This window comes from Cyrtonyx montezumae, unplaced genomic scaffold (assembly GCF_038088225.1).
Source record: "Cyrtonyx montezumae isolate F1298 unplaced genomic scaffold, pur_monq_1.0 scaffold_6, whole genome shotgun sequence".
In the NCBI taxonomy this organism is placed as follows: domain Eukaryota; kingdom Metazoa; phylum Chordata; class Aves; order Galliformes; family Odontophoridae; genus Cyrtonyx; species Cyrtonyx montezumae.
Window position 1 is genome coordinate 10,773,828 of NW_027072067.1, and position 16,913 is coordinate 10,790,740.

Consider the following 16,913-nt stretch of genomic DNA (forward strand, 5'->3'; position numbering starts at 1 on the left):
ACAACTTTGACAAAGCGAGACTGAGCAGCCTAGAGCCTGATTCATCTCTAGTAGAGCAAACTCAACAGAAACTGTTGAAATGCAAGTTCCCTCAAGCTGTTTCACTAACATGCCTGGTGCCCTGTTGTAGAAGTCAGGCCTTAATAGTGATTCAGTCTTTTGTATCTTGCTTTCAATGAGAAGGCCTTACATAAGGCATATGCCTGGTGTGGGTACCTGCCACCAGCTGAAAGGAGAGCACTGAGAACCTAGTCCTTCCCAGCAGGTTGCTAAGCAGTCATCAAATAGGAAGTATTTTCACTTGCTTTTGTTTCAGTCAGTAATTTGGGAACCATCAGTGTTTCTCTCATGGTTGTTCTAAAACATGCTAGTGTTTCATCGTTGCTTGGTGTTTATTTTGGCTTTTTGTCTTTGATTTTAACATGGAAATAAAAAAAAAAGCAAACAAAAAACACCAGCAATTATCTGTCTACACTAACACTGCAGACTGACTCCCTCCTCCTTGAGTGTCACAGTCTTCAAAATGGTGCAGACCTGCACATCACATAGGCTTGGTTCTGGGTTGTTTGTGTTTTGAATGAAGATCACCAAGATAGATTATAGTTATGCAATTTCTAGGAGAGTTTTGTTACAGAAGTTGGCCCAAAGCTGTTCATTTGCCTCAGTGACTTTGTTAGTCATCTTTTTATATTTCAGCATGCACACTGCAGAATGACATATAACTTAGGACAAGCAGCAGCTCAAGGGAAGTCAGTAGCTGTGCCGTACTTGTGGGATGCTCATCAGTGTGACCTCATTTTGTCTCATTAAATAGACCCTCCGCGCAACACTAAAACACCCTACGTGTTCAGTTTAGCAAGTAATCTTGTTCCGCAGCAGTTCTGAAATAGAGGTGAGCTGGGAACGTAAACGTTGGCTCCAGGCGTGAGGATAACTATCAGCACTTCTGGCACCTTGTGCTGATACAACTGTTTGTACAGCTGCCCAATAGATTGGGGATCTGACCTGAGTTGAAAAGTAATCCTTAAAACCAAAACAAAATGCTGGTTTATTTTTAACTTCAATCAACTCCCTCATTTGTTTCCCTGCGAGCAGTTGTACCAGCGCAGCAGGGCTGAGTGGGAGGGTGCTGCTCATGCTGGTGCAGCTGTAACTGTGCTCTGAAGAAATAACTGAAGGAGGGATTAGAAACTGATTTGGCACAGTCGGTGCTGGAAGAAGTCTGAACTTAATTTTTGTTTGAAGCCGGGCATTTGGATTGAGTTGGTTTCGTTGTGGAGGTTCGCTTTAAAGAGCAACCAAAACAAGCAGTCTTCTCCACCCCAAAATGTGCCCTGTTTTTACCAAATTTGGGAGAAGGTGGTGGATGAAGCAAGTACCAGCACACACCTTTTTCTGGTTCTTTTCTGGTTCAGATCAAGCCTTTGATGCATGTTTTCTGACTCTGCCATTTCAGAGTGAGAGATCTGCAGACCTGGCTGCTCACCCAGGTTTTTTCCCTTAATGCAGTGTTTTACCTGTTTTGAAAACAAAAATAATTTTTATGAGGTGTGCATATATGAATCTTTTTTGATTTTTATTTCAAGTGAATTTTGTTCTACTGTGTAGCTTCCAGTTTCTCCTTTCTTTTTTTTACCCTCTTATCTTCTAGGGGTTCCTTATGAGATGGAAGAGGGCTGAAAGCCAGATCTTCCCCCCTCCTACTGTGGCAGTTTGTGGCCTGGAAGTGGGTGCATGCTCTTTAGTCAGTAGGGCTGTGGCTGTCCTTCCTCTGGCAGAATCCTTGCTTTAGCCTGTGTTTTGCTTTGTGTGTGTGGCAGGCGGGAAGGGGTTACATCAACTTTATTTTCAGTTCCTGTCAATGTTTGAAAACTGCTTTTTTTTTTTTTTTTTCCCTGCTTCTGTGAATTTTGGTGCCTTCACTGGAAGTCTCCTGGTGATGTTGTGCAAGCTGGGAAGCTGCAGTCTTCTCCTCCCTGTAGCCTCCTTACAGCCTCAGGGTACACAGTCGTTGGTACTTGTTAAGGCTGTGTGGAGGTGTGAGTGGGAGCTCTGGCTCTCAAGCTTCTGGGCGTTGTTAACCCAAAGAAGGTGAGGTAAGAGTTGGCTTACAGGGTGCCAGCTTTCCCCTTTCCCCTAGCTGTGACACAAATCTTGAAGAGACTTGAAACTCACCTGAGTGCTGTGGGTGCTGTTGGGTTGGGCATCCCCTCTGGCACAAAACAGACCTCCCCAGTGCTGCCCATCCTTAGCAGATGTGCGCATTGTCACGACATCACGCCTTCCCTTTCTCTGCCAGCAGTGCTTTGCTGTTCCTCTAGCTCAGCACAAGCACCACAGTGCTGACTCATTCTCTGCCTTTGTGTCAGCAGAACACACAAGGCATTACCTGCTCGTGCTTCACCTTCTGATGCTGTGGGGGCTGTGGCATTTGGTACCTGCAGCTGACACGAAAGCACTTTGCTGAGTTCAGAAACGTGTTCCATCATCTTCCTGTCCTGGGAGGCACCAGGGTAGAGTTACCTGAAGGATCCTTAGTCCTTCAGGAATCCGTTTAAGCTCTCCTCCTGGGGAGGAGGCCACAGTCTGGGTCTGAAGAGCTTGAATGCTTTGCTGCCAATGTTAATGAAAGCATTAAATAGAAGGTTTCTGTGGCAGGATGTGAGATTGCCTTCTTAGCATATTCAGACTGTAAGTTTAGGTGCAGATTCTTTCCAGGTTAGATTCAAGCCTCTTCAGTGCAGTCAGGATGTTTATTTCTTCCCTCCCTTCATCTCTGAATGCAGGGACTGCTGTTTTCTGCTGATTGCCCTGCTGATAAGTTTACTGCTGAGCCATTCAGTAATGTGAATTTTTAGCAATGTTGTTTTTTCTTGATGGATAGGGCCAATTCCTTATGGTTTGTGATTGTTGAAAATAAACTTCTTTCTGGCTGCTGGAGCTGGATGGCAGCGTTTGTATTGGAATACTTTAAAAGGGACCTTATATTCATTGAAGACTTCTTTTCCCTTTTGTAACTGAGATGAATAGAAGCCAGGAATTAATGCACAGAAAGCTGACTGGCAGGGCCTTGCAAGCACTGATCAATAAGTTCTTCTCTGGGAAGCGTTTGCTATATTCTTGTCTCACCTATGAAATACAAAACTGGAAGTGGATGTCCCTGATCTCCTAGACACGAGCTTGGGAGAAAATCTGGGCTGGTACTGATAAAGCAACCTTTTGTTAATGTACGTACTTGCTCTGCTCTTGCTGCTATGGAAACTCCGGCTTGGGCTGGAGCCAGTGCCTCAGAATGGAGCAGGAAGGTGCCCTTTCACTGAGGCAGGGTATGTTTTCAGGGAGCTGCAGCAGGATTCAGCAGCTCAGCTCCCGTGCCTTGCTTGCCTGCTGGAGGGGAATAGGGAGATAGCCCAGCTGGGTCTGGGCCTTCTGCAGCCACCCCTCGCACTGATGGCTGTGATAGGGACTGGCAGGTCCCCGGGCAGCCTGTGTCCTTCTGCCAATGCACTGCGTTTCTTCAGTGGAGAAGGAGAAGCCTGAAAAGAACAGCCAGGGAGTTAAATCATATCATACCTATTCTGTGCTGTCCTCTCTTTGTCCTTAGCCTGATGTAATTGTGGTCCTGCCATCTTTTCCAGCATCCAGACGGACAGGAATGCAAGCTGGAGGAGGCTAGGCTGCTGACTTGAGTTACCCTTGCTGGCAGACAGCTGTGTAGCAGATGTTCACAGTGTTGCACAGCACCTGCTCCATATGTTGCAGTCACAGAAGTTTCCTAGTGCCCTGCTGTGTGCTAGGGTTTGTCATTTCAAAAAGTACAATAAAATAAGAGAAGCTTTCACTGCAAGGTATTGTTGTGAGAAAAAAGAATTATTTCAGCCTTGGATCTGGCAAGAGATTCAGGTGCCTCATCCCCCCTGAATCACTCTGTGCCTTATGTGTAGGTGACAGCAGAATGCCTTTGTGGTTCCTCTAAGGAAGCAGCCTTCTTTAATCCCAGATCTAGGTAGCTGTTGTGCTGGCTGGTCTGAGCATTCTGGCCTTGCTGAAGGCTGAATAGCCCAACCTCTTTTGCTTCAGGAGGAGCTGAAAAGGCTTGGCTTCCTCTACTTTCTTAGGAAGAGAGCATAAAATTTGTGGTCTGACAGGCTACAGGCAGAAGTGTTAGAGCTTTGTGGTGACTGGGATCTAAGCAGAGCACAGATTATTGTCTTTAGATCTCTAGATGATAAAGACACAGGGACTTACGTTACAAGCTTGATTATATTTTCTGTGGCATCTTTTCTGTAAGTTCAATCAAGCTATGACTTGAAGCTGGTGAGGCTCTTTCCTTCTGCACACTTCAGCAGTGGGTGCTTTTGCCCTGCTGTTGAGACAGGAAAGTTTGGTTAGCTCGTGGCATAAGGGGTATAGGGCCAACTGCATCTGAGTGGTTGCTGTCCTCTCTGGCAGCAGAGTATCTTTTGCTGCATCCCAGTCACCATTCTTTTCCTCAGCTGCCTTTGTGCCAGCAGCTTTCTCTGAAGTGTCTGGTTTTGATTTTTCAGGATAGTGTTCTCCCCTCTGGTCTTGATACTGTAACACCCTGGTGAGGGAGCGTGTCTGGAAAGGGCTGTATTGAATAATTAGCTGAGGCACTGGACGAGGTGCTCCGGGAGGCTCAGGATTCAAAGCTGTGTGCTTGAGCACGTTAAGAAAAAGCTTGTAGCTTCCAAGGTACCTAGCTGGCTGAAATGTGAGCATTTCTGGTTACATCCTGAATGTTTTTGCAGGTTATGTTTCTGCAGGAGGGTTGTCCTTGGCTGCAGGGGTCCTGGAGGTCTTCTGCTGATGTGTCTCAAGCGTGTGGTTCAGTGCTGGGAAGTTGATCTCAAATGGAAGCACACGGGGATGTTGTTCCATTTTAGGCTCAGTTTTTGTTTATGGAAGTTGAGTCACCCATTTTGGCATCAGTAGAAAAGACAGTGCTTTTTCAGCATGGATGCTGACTGCCTCTGCTCTCTGCCAACCAGACTACCTCTAGCTTGTGGTCACCAGGCACCCTCTGGCCAGGTGTTCTTGTCCTCTTTCCTGGTGCATTCGTGTTTTGTGCTTTGCTCCTGCCTGTGCTGGGGATGTTAAGGGAAAGTCCAACTTTTGTCGCTGTGTCCTTGAGGTCAGTGTTCATCCTTGCCTATGGCCACACCCCAGGATCCTCTGTGGCCATCTGCCTTGTTCTTAGGCAGTGCAGGTCCTGTGGGCAGGCCGCAGTGCTGGGAGCAGCAGCAGGGCCCTGTGGGAAGGCAGCCATGCAGGGTGCTCACAATGAAGGCATGACTCAGTGCTGCTTAAGGCAGTCAGCTTTCTTGCTGTGTGCTCTTCTTTTTATTTTGGTAGAATTTAGCTTTACTAGTGACTCATGAAGTGTTGCCAGTATTCCCATACAAGACAGCTTGGATGGAGTGGGAACATAAGTGTCACGGTGCAATCTCAGGACTTCTCACACTCGTGGTGAAGCTCTTTGCCACCCCCTCTTGAGTGCATGGTGATGTGGGGCTCATTTCTTGTCACCTTAAGTTAACTACCACAGAAGCATGCGTGCTGCTCCCACTGTCTTCCTGTGCTGGCAGCCTTGGGTTGTGCTCTAGCAGCTGACCTTGCAGGGGCAGGCATTTGTATTGTTCTGCTGTCTCCATCTTTGTGTCAGCATGGATGCTTCTGTGGCTTGCACAGTGAATGGCATGGGAGCCCGATCTGAGTCGAACCAGTGCAGCAGAAGAGTATGCCTTGATGCAGTTTGTCATGCAGCTGCATGAGTTCTTGTGCTAGTGCAAGGCTGGATGTACAGCAGGATGACAAATGTGCTCTGCAAAGTGCATGCTGTCTTCTGGCAACCATGGAGCTACAGATGGGGGGGATAAACTGCAGTGAAAAGGTGAGGGTGCTCATGCAATCCTGTGCCTTGGGACATCTTTGCCTAGTGCACTTTTTCAGAACCTAGTGTCTCACCCCAAAGTTTGAAATTGTTCAGAGTTGCAGTTTTAAGCAGAACTGTCCTTCCTGGCCTCTGTTCTTCTGTACCTGTGTGTGTATGTGAGTGCACCTGATGTTCTCCCACCCCAGATCCCTTCAGTTAGTGCTGGCCATCTCCTTGGTTCTGGGGGAGGTCTGGTAAGACATCGACTTCAGGATGTCACAGATCCACAGCTGTGTTTCTAAACATCCTGTGTTACTAAAGACCAAGTGATGGAAATGTGAGGCATGTAGCTTGAATTCAGAGTGTGCAGTTAGATTTAAATATTGTGGAGCCAGTCTTTTTCCATACAGGTTATTTTTAGTGGATGGGATAAAGGAATATCAAATGTGGTTTGTCCTTGTGCAGTCACAAGTAACTCTTCTCACCCCTACCTCTCACAAGTGTGGCTTGGTGGGTCTTGCTAGCTGTCTTTGGAAGGGGGACGCTAAACTTCCCTCTGTGTTCTGCTGCTGTCTGATCTCTGGTTGCAGTGTTGGGCACTGCCAGAGGATGTGCTTGGATGACCTCGTCTCCCTGAAGCTGTTGTGTGGATTAAGGCTGCATTTCAGTCCAACTGGAAAGACTCTGAATTTCACAAGCCAGCTAAAATAGTTGAACCAATGCCTTTGTTTAACAGAGGAAGGATGAGTAATATTTAGGCCTTCAAATAGTTGGTTTTTTGTTTTTTTTTTTTTGCTTTATGGTTGTTTGAAACTGCTGGGATTCTTCTGTCTCTATTTGTGGACAGTGCCCATGTTTAGTAATAATTCTTTGCTTTGAGTTGTTCTGAATATCACTCATTTCCCACTCCCAGATGTAATATGTTGGTTTTTCAAGCCCTGTAGTTATCTTCTTCTTCAGTGTTGCCTGTTAAATGCTGTTGGTGAGAAAGCATTTTTCCTCATGTTCACTCATATGTGACCTCACAGTGTGGGCTGCTGCTATCCCCTTGGTAATTCAGGTAGCACGTTCTTAGGTGTTGGTTCTCTTTCAGCAGCTGCCTTGAAGCAGGCCAGGCTTCCCTTCTCTTGCTCTGATGGCTAAAATCTGCCCAGAGTTGAGTCTGAGAACAGCCTGCCAGTATGCATTTGCCTGGATATTTGTGATCTCTGAAGTTAATGAAGGTGTCTGAAGCTAACGAGCATACATAGATAATCCCTGGTCTCTCAGATAGGTACATTAGTGCTTTGTTCTGTCACTGGTGAAATGGAGACCCTTTGCAATCAACTCCTAGTGGGAACTGGGATGGGTACCAGAACTGGGAGTTGTACATTTGCCTCCGGGAGTTGGAGATGTGGAGGACTCTCTTAGCTCCCTTGTCCCGTGAAGTTTAAACTTCAGGAAGATGTGATGCTGTCCCCTGTTTTTGGAATAATGGAAAACTCTGCTTTGGTCATTGTCAAAATAGAGGAAACTAAATCTAATGCGAAGCTGCTTAGGCATGATGAGAGCGGTCTGTGAAGCTTCAGCTGTGTAGTGCTTGTGTGTTGCAGATGCTGGCACTGTGCTTCTTGGATATCAGCTGCTGTCAAACAAAGCTAAGAAGTATGTAGGCAAGCCTCTGCTGCTAGAACTGTCTTTTTGATAAAACAAACGAAAGGGAGGAGAGAAGTCCACAGCCTGTTTTGGTCTTTGTGGTGTGACACAGGCCCTGCTTGAGTTTAGAGGCTGAAACCTTTTACTTTGATCCAGATATGATGCTTCTCTATTTTCTATGCGGGTAAGTTGACTGTTCACATCCCTTTGCACTGGATGCAGTCCTGTGAGGACCGTGTGGTCACGTAGCCACCACAAAAGGAAATGTTTTCCATTGGATCAGAAGGATGATTCAACTGAAATGTACGTACACGGTCTCACTGCCTCAAAATCCAGTGTGATGGGATGTGTGGACAGGAGAGAGAGGCGTCCTTGTGTGCTGTGACCTTTTGGCTTAGGTCGTGTTTAATGTGTTATTAAGAAACTGCGGAGGATACTTTATCTCTAGAACTGTATCTTCTGTGCTGCTGAACTGGGGAGCGAGGGAAGAGCCAGAAGAGCTTTCTCCCGGGATGGTGGCCCGGTGCAGTGGTGGTGTGTAGCTGCAGAGACATCCCGTGGCCGGAGGAGGGATAGCCTGAGCTGTGTTCAGGCTTTGAGGTCCCTCAGGCTTTCATTATTGCCCCTGCATGCGGCTGTTCTGAAATAACTGGTGAATTCAGAAACTTGTAGTTGCCGTGGGGTTCTTGTGCTTCAGGCAGGTCCTTGTTGTGAGGAGATGCTGCGGTGCATTCCCCAGGAGCAGCTACAGTCTATGCTAGGAAGGGCAAAGCATCTGGAGAGAACTTGGGCAGTTTTGATTTTTCATCATCCTGTGGCTGTGCCAGGCAGTCTGCAAACATTTAAAGAGCATCTGTCTTCTCCAAAGCACTTCTAATCTCGTTTGGGTCTAGCAGTCTCTCTTGCCTACCTTTAGAAAGCCCAGGCTTATTGTGTGAGTAGGTTATGTACAAGCATCAGGAAACAGCTGCTCTTGAAGGGCTTAGGGTAATAACAGAGAGGATCCAAGGGGAAGCTGCTTAGAGGAGAGGCAGCAACAGGACGGCTGTGGCACTTGTTGTGAAAACCTCCCATGTCATAGCATGGAGAGAAGTGAAAAAGAAAAGCAGGAAATGGTATTGGGGTAGGAGGTGAAGAGAAGTTACTTGGTTGCTTAGATGTTAAAAGCACAGAGGCACAAGGAATGGGATTCTGATTCTTAAAGTACTTGTTCTGCCTGTGTTGGTTCTGTCACTGCTAGGCAGGTGTGGGCTTGCTTTCAGTCGTGCTGGAGCTCACAGTTTGTGCTCCGTTACCACCGTGCCTTACTGATTGAATGAGCTGAAGGAAGGAAATGGCATTTTCTAAAGACGAAAGCCTCAGAAAACACAGACCTCCTTTCCCTGTCTCCTGTCAACCCTGCTGGAGAAGCTGTGGATGAGACAGGCTCCAAATTAGCATGTGCTACACAATTAAAGAGGTGGTGAGGAGCATGCTGGAACTAGTGGGAAGTAAATGGAGAGTGTAAGAGAGACATTTGCGGATGTAAAGAGATAGCAAGAACTGCAAAACGTTTTCCATGGAGATGAGGATGAGTGCGAGTGGTTCTCTGTTCACAGGAGCCTTATTTGCCCTTTCAGATCATCATAAGGAAGTGAACAGCCAGGACTTCACCCGCGTCTGCCTGACCACTGCTGAGCTGCATCTCCCAGCCTTTGTGGCTCTCCCCATGCTCCAGGAGTTCAACTGGTGTCCAACGCAATGTGTGTTTGTCAAACCATGGAAGTGGGCAAATATGGCAAGAATGCCACTAGATCTGGAGAGCGGGGGGTCCTGCTGGAGCCTTTCATTCACCAGGTGGGCGGCCACAGCAGCATGATGCGCTATGATGACCACACTGTCTGCAAGCCACTCATCACCAGGGAGCAGCGCTTCTACGAATCCCTGCCTCCAGAAATGAAGGAGTTCACACCTGAGTACAAAGGTGAGGCCTGCGGAAATCCTGGAACGCAGTGACTTGTGAACCTGCCCTCTGGATTTCCTGGAGCCACTCATGTGTTGCTGTCTCTGTCCCTTCTTTTTACTTTTGCTCTTTTGCAGGCTGGCGGTTTGATTGGAGCTTTTGGGAAGGGGGAGGTCTCTTTTCTGTGCTTAATGTGTTCATCCCTCTAGACAGAATCTAATTGTTGTAGTCTAACACTTAAGGTTACGACTGAAATAATTTTACTGGCAATTTATTGTCAGCTACTACTGCCTTGACCTTGAGCAAATGAAGTTAGGTCGTGCACTGTGCAGTTGTGCACTCCAGTCCCATAATTTACTGCTTCCTCATCCCAGCTCTTTGATGGACCCATATCAGAAAACTGCTGAAGCAGGAAGTGTTTCTTCCCGAGTGCTGAGGTGAAGTGAGCCTTGTCCCCAGCTGCTCCAAAGGAGTGGAATTTTCCACTGTGTATCAGTTGCTCACTGTATCTTTCAGAAGGTACACTCGTGTTCCCCTGCAGCACGGTAACTGGGGCTGCTGCTTTCTCCCTGTGTGGCACAAGGAGGGCTGTGCTTCACGGGCAGCTGGGACCACCATCTGTTCCAGGTCGTGCCATTTGGTCTGGCTGTATCCTGAAGGGCTGAAAGCAGTGTCAGCTTACCTGCCTGTGTCTGTATGTGGATTACAACTGAAGGATGCCATCTCTAATGGGTGGGTCCTCTTATACCCTCAAGCTGCACTGGGTCCATATGGTGCTCTGGTGACCCATCCGAAATCCCAGCTGAAGCCTGTGTAGTTACTGGAATCAGTGTGATGTCAGGCTTTCCTTGGGGGATACATTTGAAACTGATGACGCTGATGGTTCCAGATGGAGGCCCAGCATCTTATTTCTTAGTTGCCTAACGGCACAAGATGTGCATCTCCACACAGTATGGGATTTCATCTGAGACTCCAGTGCAGTTTCCTGCTGGTCCCAGGGGTCACTCCTGCTGCTCTGGAGAAGATGATGTTTCCTGTCTGAGTATGCAGATTGCCTCTTCAGAGATGTGGCTTGTGGAGCATGTCCAGGCAGACAGAGGGCTTGGATGATCATTTATGTAGTGACATGCTGGAGTCCTGAACTAAGAACAACTTGTGTTGAGCTTTGTTGTGCTCGTTGGCATTGCTGTGTGCAGATAAGGAAAGGCAGTGACATGATGTTCTCCATCAACTCAGCAGTGAAATTTTTCATTGCTATTGTGGCAAATCTTTGGATTCAGTCTATGTAGCACCCAATATTCTTGACAGCTGTTTAATACTGGTGACAAGGTGATAAAAGATTTCATTTCTGCGAGTTGAAAGATGTTGATTGCCTTGTTTTTAGGGCTGGAGGTGCCCCAAAGATGTCAACCCTAACTGGAAGTGCCAGCTGCTCTGCTCTGTGGCTGGTCATCTAGATACATTCAGCATTGATGCCATGAAAGATTTTTATCTTCCTTGGGAGTGTGGTTTTCAAGAGCCTTTGGAAGGTAACATGGACAGAGCATGTGTGGACCTGATTGCCTTCAGCTGGCATGGGTGTTTTTGCTCTATGGCATCCTGCTTTTTATCACTAGGAAGCCCCCAGAGCCTCACTGATCCCTTTTCTGTGAGACTGTCTGACTTAGATATAAGCAGCAGGTGTCACTTAAGTTTCAGTGCTCAGATGCTGTTCTTGGAGCAGAGGAAGCAGACCAGGGATGTTCTTGTCAACTGCAAGAGCACATCTGCAGGACATAGATACTTCATCCAAATGAACTAAATGTATGTTTAATATGCTTTTCCTCCCCCCCCCCCCCCCCCTCCCCCCTTGGCAGCTTGGTAGACTCTGCTTTACTTTCTCTAGTTTGACATTTGTGTGATTGTACACTGCAAGATTTCAGTCATTTCCTCTGCTGGGAAACAGAACTGACAGGTTCCTTGTTTCTGGCAGGTGTGGTGTCTGTCTGTTTTGAGGGGGACAGTGATGGCTACATTAACCTGGTAGCATATCCCTACATGGAGAACGAAGCTTTGGAGCAGGATGACATGCCAGAGAGGGACCAGCCACGACGCAAGCACTCACGTCGGAGTCTTCACAGGTCAAGCAGTGGTGCTGAGCACAAGGAGGAAAAACCTGGCCTGGCCAGTGACAGCACTGAAAGGTAGAAGCTTCTGAAGGTCCAGTAACAGTGTGACAAGTGGGGAATCTCCGCTTTCAGCTCTGATCCTGAAGACCCTGAAACACCTGAGAGTGTTATGTACTTCTGCACAGTTGCTGGATTGTCTTGCACTTTCTATCCCAGCATTTGTATCCCAGCACTGCAAATTGTGTTAGGACTTGTGCCCCGTTCTAGACAAGCTCATCCAAGTGAAGTGTTTCTGACATGGGGTAGCAGTTGGACATGAAAGCAAAGACTGGGGGGGCAGACTCTGGTACAGATTCAAAGACCATCCAGTCCTTAACGTGAGGGTAGAAGTGTGGGTCCACAGCCTGGGGTGTTAGCAAGGCTCTGCTGTTTACTTGGCAGATTTTGAATAGTGTGAAGTGCACAGTGGGAGAAGGAACAGGAGGCAGTCATGTGCAGGTGTGACCGCTGCAGGGAGCTGGAGAATGCATGGGTTCTGACATGCTTCCTCGTTCTGTGTTTATTCCAGCAACATCCAGGAGGCAAAGAGTTCCAGGATGGATTTGCACATCCACTCAGATGTTCCATTTCAGATGTTGGATGGGAACAGTGGTCTGAGCTCTGAGAAGATCAGCCATAACCCCTGGAGCCTGCGCTGTCACAAGCAGCAGCTGAGCCGCATGCGGTCAGAGTCCAAGGAGAGAAAACTCTACAGTATCCTTGGGGAAGTGCGGAGTGTGTCAGGCTGCTGCTGCTGTGCTGGAAGCAGCTAGGCCTGTGTTTCCCTTGGCTTGTGTTAAGAAGAATGTTTTCCCTGTCCACTGCACAAACAAAGCTGTATTAAATTTTCTTTTTGCTATACTCTTTCCTACTTCTCAAACAACGCCACTCATTTCTGACCTTGATGCTCAGACAAGCCACATTTCTGACTAGTTTCCCACACTTGGTTTTTCTTCTGGGTTGGTTTGTATTTTCTTGAACTGTTGAGCTCTTCACTTGTGACCTTGCCCAGCAGCAGATGCAGGTCTAGCCTGCTCAGTCCTTCTTTGGGAAGGAGCTATGGTGGTCCTTGTCACCTTCCTTGAGTCTCTTCCAGTTCTACTGTACCCTTCTGGAAATGGTGACCAGAACTGCACACCAAACAGAAGATGCTGGCAAACCAGAGTTTGCATTTCCACTGCTGTATAGTGATGTTGTGTCCCTTCTTCCTTATAATTTGTGACACACACTTGTTGTAAGTGCTGTTTGTTTGTTCTGACATCCCATTCCTGACTGTAATAGCTGTTAAAAAAACCCACTGCTTTATACATTAAGGTTAAAAATAACAGAGCTTCCCCTGGTGTTCATCACCTTGCACGTTAACTCTAGAGGATGTCTACCTGTTTAATGACCAGGTGGGTCTCATAAAATCCTTTTGGGACTTCTGACAGCTCCCCATTTTTGGAGCTTTGTCTGACTTAATATATTCGTCATCTTGTTTCCTTTTCTGGATTGCTTGTAGACCAGCATGGTTCTCCACACACAGGCCTTGTGACCAGCCAGACATCCCAACTCCTTTCTTCTTCCATTTGCTAGCTAATTAATTGACTGTCAGCATCTTAATCCTCGGTCTGCTGTCTAGCCCCTTTGAGGCACTGCCACAGATCTCCTCACGCAGATTTCATTTGGTCTGACACTTCATGTCTGCATTTGTCAAAGTTGCTGAAGAGCCCCAGGGTATTTTTGAGGCGTGACTCCCATAGAAGGTGTGCTTGATCCTTCCCCACAGCTCATTGATCAGCTTCTGTTCTTCAGGAGAGCTGAGCTGTGATACACTTCTGCCAGTTTGTAGTTCTCCAGATATCTGTAAGTCAGCCTTGCTGTGGCCTCCCTTTAGGCTCCTAGTGCTAAGGCAGCTTTAAATGAGTTACAGTTCCTGCTTAGCAGTAGGAGTAGATCTGTCTCATGACCTTCAGTGCTTCTGGGTGTGACACTGCCCAGTTCTGATGATTTATTGTTCATCAGTTCCTGTTGGATGTACAGCTCTTCTCCTGGCAATTCAGCTTGAGCTAATGTGTATTTAGAAAAGGAGTTCTGGCTTGGGAGTCCCTACTAAACACAGTACATTGTTAGTGTTACTTTCTTTTTAGAGTCTCTTTTTACTCCCACCTCCCTGTAGCTCCTTTTATACTTGGTCTTGAAGTCCTCCAAGCAGTCTGAATGGCTTCTTCACATGGCCTAAGAAGGATTTGTTTTCTGTGCCTTTGCAAACCATTCCTCACAATTTTGCTGGGGTTTTTTGTGTTTTTTTAACTTGACAACTTGTGTTTTTGCTTCACCTGCTTGAGCTCAGTTTTATTGTTTTGCTTCCCTAGAAACAACCTTGCTTTTAATAGCTTTATTCTTCCACATTTTAACTGTGGGCTTCTTTTTCCTGTTCTCAAATGTCTGCTCTGAGCCTCCAAACGTATATTTTTAAGTAGACTCCACACCACTTGCAGAGAATTCTTTATAGCTGTCCTATCTTTTTTTTAACACACTTCCTTATTTTTATGAAGTTCCTCTTTACCAGTAACTATGTTTTGAGATTTTTTTCTATACGTTAAACTCCCTTGGAAGTTTAATCTATCCATTCTGTGGTTGCCATTTCAGAGTAACATATTGAACCATGACCCGTGGGGCAAACACTGGGGTTCTTTGTCCCCTCTGGGGCTGCTTTGCTGTACTGATTGTCTCAGGTTTGCTCTCAGCCTTGTGCCCTGATGGAAGGTGTGCCCATTGTGTGTGGTGGTAATTGAAGTTTCCCGTTACAAGTCCATTTCCTGCCTTTGTGGCCTCTCCAGTTTCCCCCCTCCATCGGTCAGTGCTGCTGTTCTGGTCAGGCTGATAACGGAGCTGTAGCCTTTACTTGAACCTTGAATTCCCAGTCCGTGTGGATCGTGTGCTTTAATCTCTATGGTTAAATAGTGAATTTGTGTAGACTTTAAGCTCCCCCTAATGGATCACCAGTCCTTACTGTGTACACTGTGTCTCTCCTGACGTTACCATTGCTCCTTGATTCCTCCTGCTGAGCTTTCCAGTACACCTGTGTGTGATCTCCTGTTAGTGCCGAGCCTGCCCTTTTCCATGCTGAATTCTGCTACCTGCTGCCAGAGCTCGAGTGCCACTGTTTGGGTTTTGACTTTTTCTTCATCTTCCTGGTTTGGTTCCTGTCTGTCTGCCTGTCTCCTTCTGGCCTCTGTCCCTCTTTATGGTGGCTCTAGGAGTGGTGTCTGTGACTGGGGAGCTCTCCTTGACGTGTCTCTCAGAGTTCCTTTTGCTGGAGAACGTGGTGCACCATTTCAAGTTTCCCTGTGTGCTTGATCTGAAGATGGGGACCAGACAGCACGGGGATGATGCCTCTGAGGAGAAGGCTGCTCGGCAGATGAAGAAGTGTGAGCAGAGCACTTCTGCCACCTTGGGTGTGCGAGTGTGTGGGATGCAGGTAGGAATCCTCGGGGCTGCAGGGGCTGCACGTTCCTTTTTCCATGGCTGTGAACACTTGAGCTGCCTGGGGATTTGGGGATCACTGTTCCTGCTCTCTCCTGGGTGTGGAGTTGAGTTCCCTCTGCACTGCTGCTACAAGGCAGCTCTTGGGCTCCCTGTGTGTTGCCTTAAAGTTGCATTCCCACTTGATGTGCGTTTCCTTTGGTGTTCCAGGTCTATCAGCTGAACACAGGGCATTACTTATGCAGGAATAAATACTATGGACGTGGTCTCTCCATCGAGGGCTTCCGCAACGCCCTCTACCAGTATCTCCACAACGGCATAGAGCTGCGCAAGGACCTCTTTGAGCCTGTCCTCGCCAAGCTCCGGAGCTTGAAGGCAGTTTTGGAGAGACAGGCCTCCTACCGCTTCTACTCCAGCTCCCTCCTCATCATTTACGATGGGAAGGACAGCAGGGCAGAGATGTTTGTGGAGTGCCACTCCGAGACACGCCTGAAGCAGTTGGACAGCTCTGCTCCCGAGAGCCTTCAGGACGGCGGCAGCGTGGAGCCCAGCTCCCCACCCCATCCCATGGTGGACGTGCGTATGATTGACTTTGCACACAGCACGTTCAAAGGCTTCCGTGATGACCCCACTGTGCATGACGGGCCTGACAGAGGTTACGTGTTTGGGCTGGAGAGCCTCATCAACATCATGGAACAGCTGCGTGAGGGAAACCAGTAGCCCTGGGCTGCGCTCACTTATCTTGTCCTGGTGACTGGAGCAGACGTGACCACCTGCTACCCTGGGAAACAGCAGCCACTTCAGTTTTAAAACAATTGTTTTGCTCCACTGTTTTTAAATGTACTTGGATAGAAGAGCTGAAGGGAGGCAAGGTGGAAGTGCTCCTCAAGCTGACCACAACAGCTCTGCCTCCTGGAGGGGGCTCTACAGCTGCCTCCTGGGGCTCCTGGTACTCCGCTCCTCGCATGTGTATTCTGGAGGGGGGACCTGGCCCTAGGGAAGGGAAAGCAGGATTGTGCAGGGGCTCTAGGGGGGCTGGAGCTGTGGCTTGAGGGGCCCCCTGTTTCGGCAGCCCCCTAACAGCCTTCGGCATGAAATCCTCCCAGGGCGCTGGAGCAGCAGCCTCTGTGGGGCGGGTGCTGTGTGTGCTCGCTGGCTGGCATTGCTAGCTCTGCCCTCTCTTTTGCCGATGGGGCTTTGCTTTTGATGCTGCCTTTTCCTTCTCGTTGGGCACTGTGAATAACCGACCCAAACGTGGAAATAAAATGACCAAATGCACCCCAGGGCAGAGCCGCGGGGGGTGGGGGGGATGGAAATGCTGCGTCCCCGTGCCGCCTCCACCCCCTGCGGCCCTGGGCGGGCCCCGGGACGGCATGGGCAGAGCTCTGCCGTGGGGGCTCCGCCTTGGGGCGCTGACCAAGCCACAGCTCAGCTCGTGGGCTAGCAATAGTACTTGTAGCAGTCAGTGTGACCCCGGCCCTACAGCGGGGTGTTCCGGACCATTTCAACCCTTCCCCTTGTAATCGTCGGTCCCGCCGCTTGGGGCTCTCTGTCCCAAGGCCTCCGAGCGTGGCGGCTCCCGCAGGAGGAGGGGCGGGGACAGCACTACGTCCTGCCCGGGCTCCGTGGGCGTGGGCCGGGCTGGCGAGGAGCAGTGTTACGCCCCGCCCCCAGCCGTGCTCTGCCCGCGGCTTCCCGTGCCGGAGCCGCTCCTCCTCGCTGCGGTCCTCGGCCCCTTCGGCCAGCGCTCCCTTCGTGCTCTCACCGCTTCATCCCACGGCATTTCTGCCGCTCCCTGGCTCCGCGGGGCACCGCGGGAGGGGCG

At 48.6% G+C, this 16,913-nt stretch overlaps 1 protein-coding gene across 1 annotated transcript; it reads left to right on the plus strand.

Annotated features, from left to right (window-relative positions):
- The first annotated feature begins 9,160 nt into the window (after positions 1–9,160).
- On the plus strand, positions 9,161–16,383 carry IP6K1 (inositol hexakisphosphate kinase 1). The gene is made up of 5 exons (XM_065749485.1): positions 9,161–9,494; positions 11,446–11,656; positions 12,150–12,334; positions 14,908–15,083; positions 15,299–16,383. Exons 1-5 carry the CDS (start codon positions 9,272–9,274, stop codon positions 15,806–15,808), a joined length of 1,305 nt encoding a protein of 434 aa, XP_065605557.1. The 5' UTR covers positions 9,161–9,271; the 3' UTR covers positions 15,809–16,383.
- The last annotated feature ends 530 nt before the right edge of the window (positions 16,384–16,913 follow it).

Coding starts and splice junctions, on each gene's coding strand:
- IP6K1 (XM_065749485.1), top strand. CDS start 9,272: ATGTGTGTTTGTCAAACCATGGAAGTGGGCAAATATGGCAAGAATGCC. Junction 11,657..12,149: donor GCCAGTGACAGCACTGAAAG/GTAGAAGCTTCT, acceptor TGTTTATTCCAG/CAACATCCAGGAGGCAAAGA. Junction 15,084..15,298: donor TGCGAGTGTGTGGGATGCAG/GTAGGAATCCTC, acceptor TTGGTGTTCCAG/GTCTATCAGCTGAACACAGG.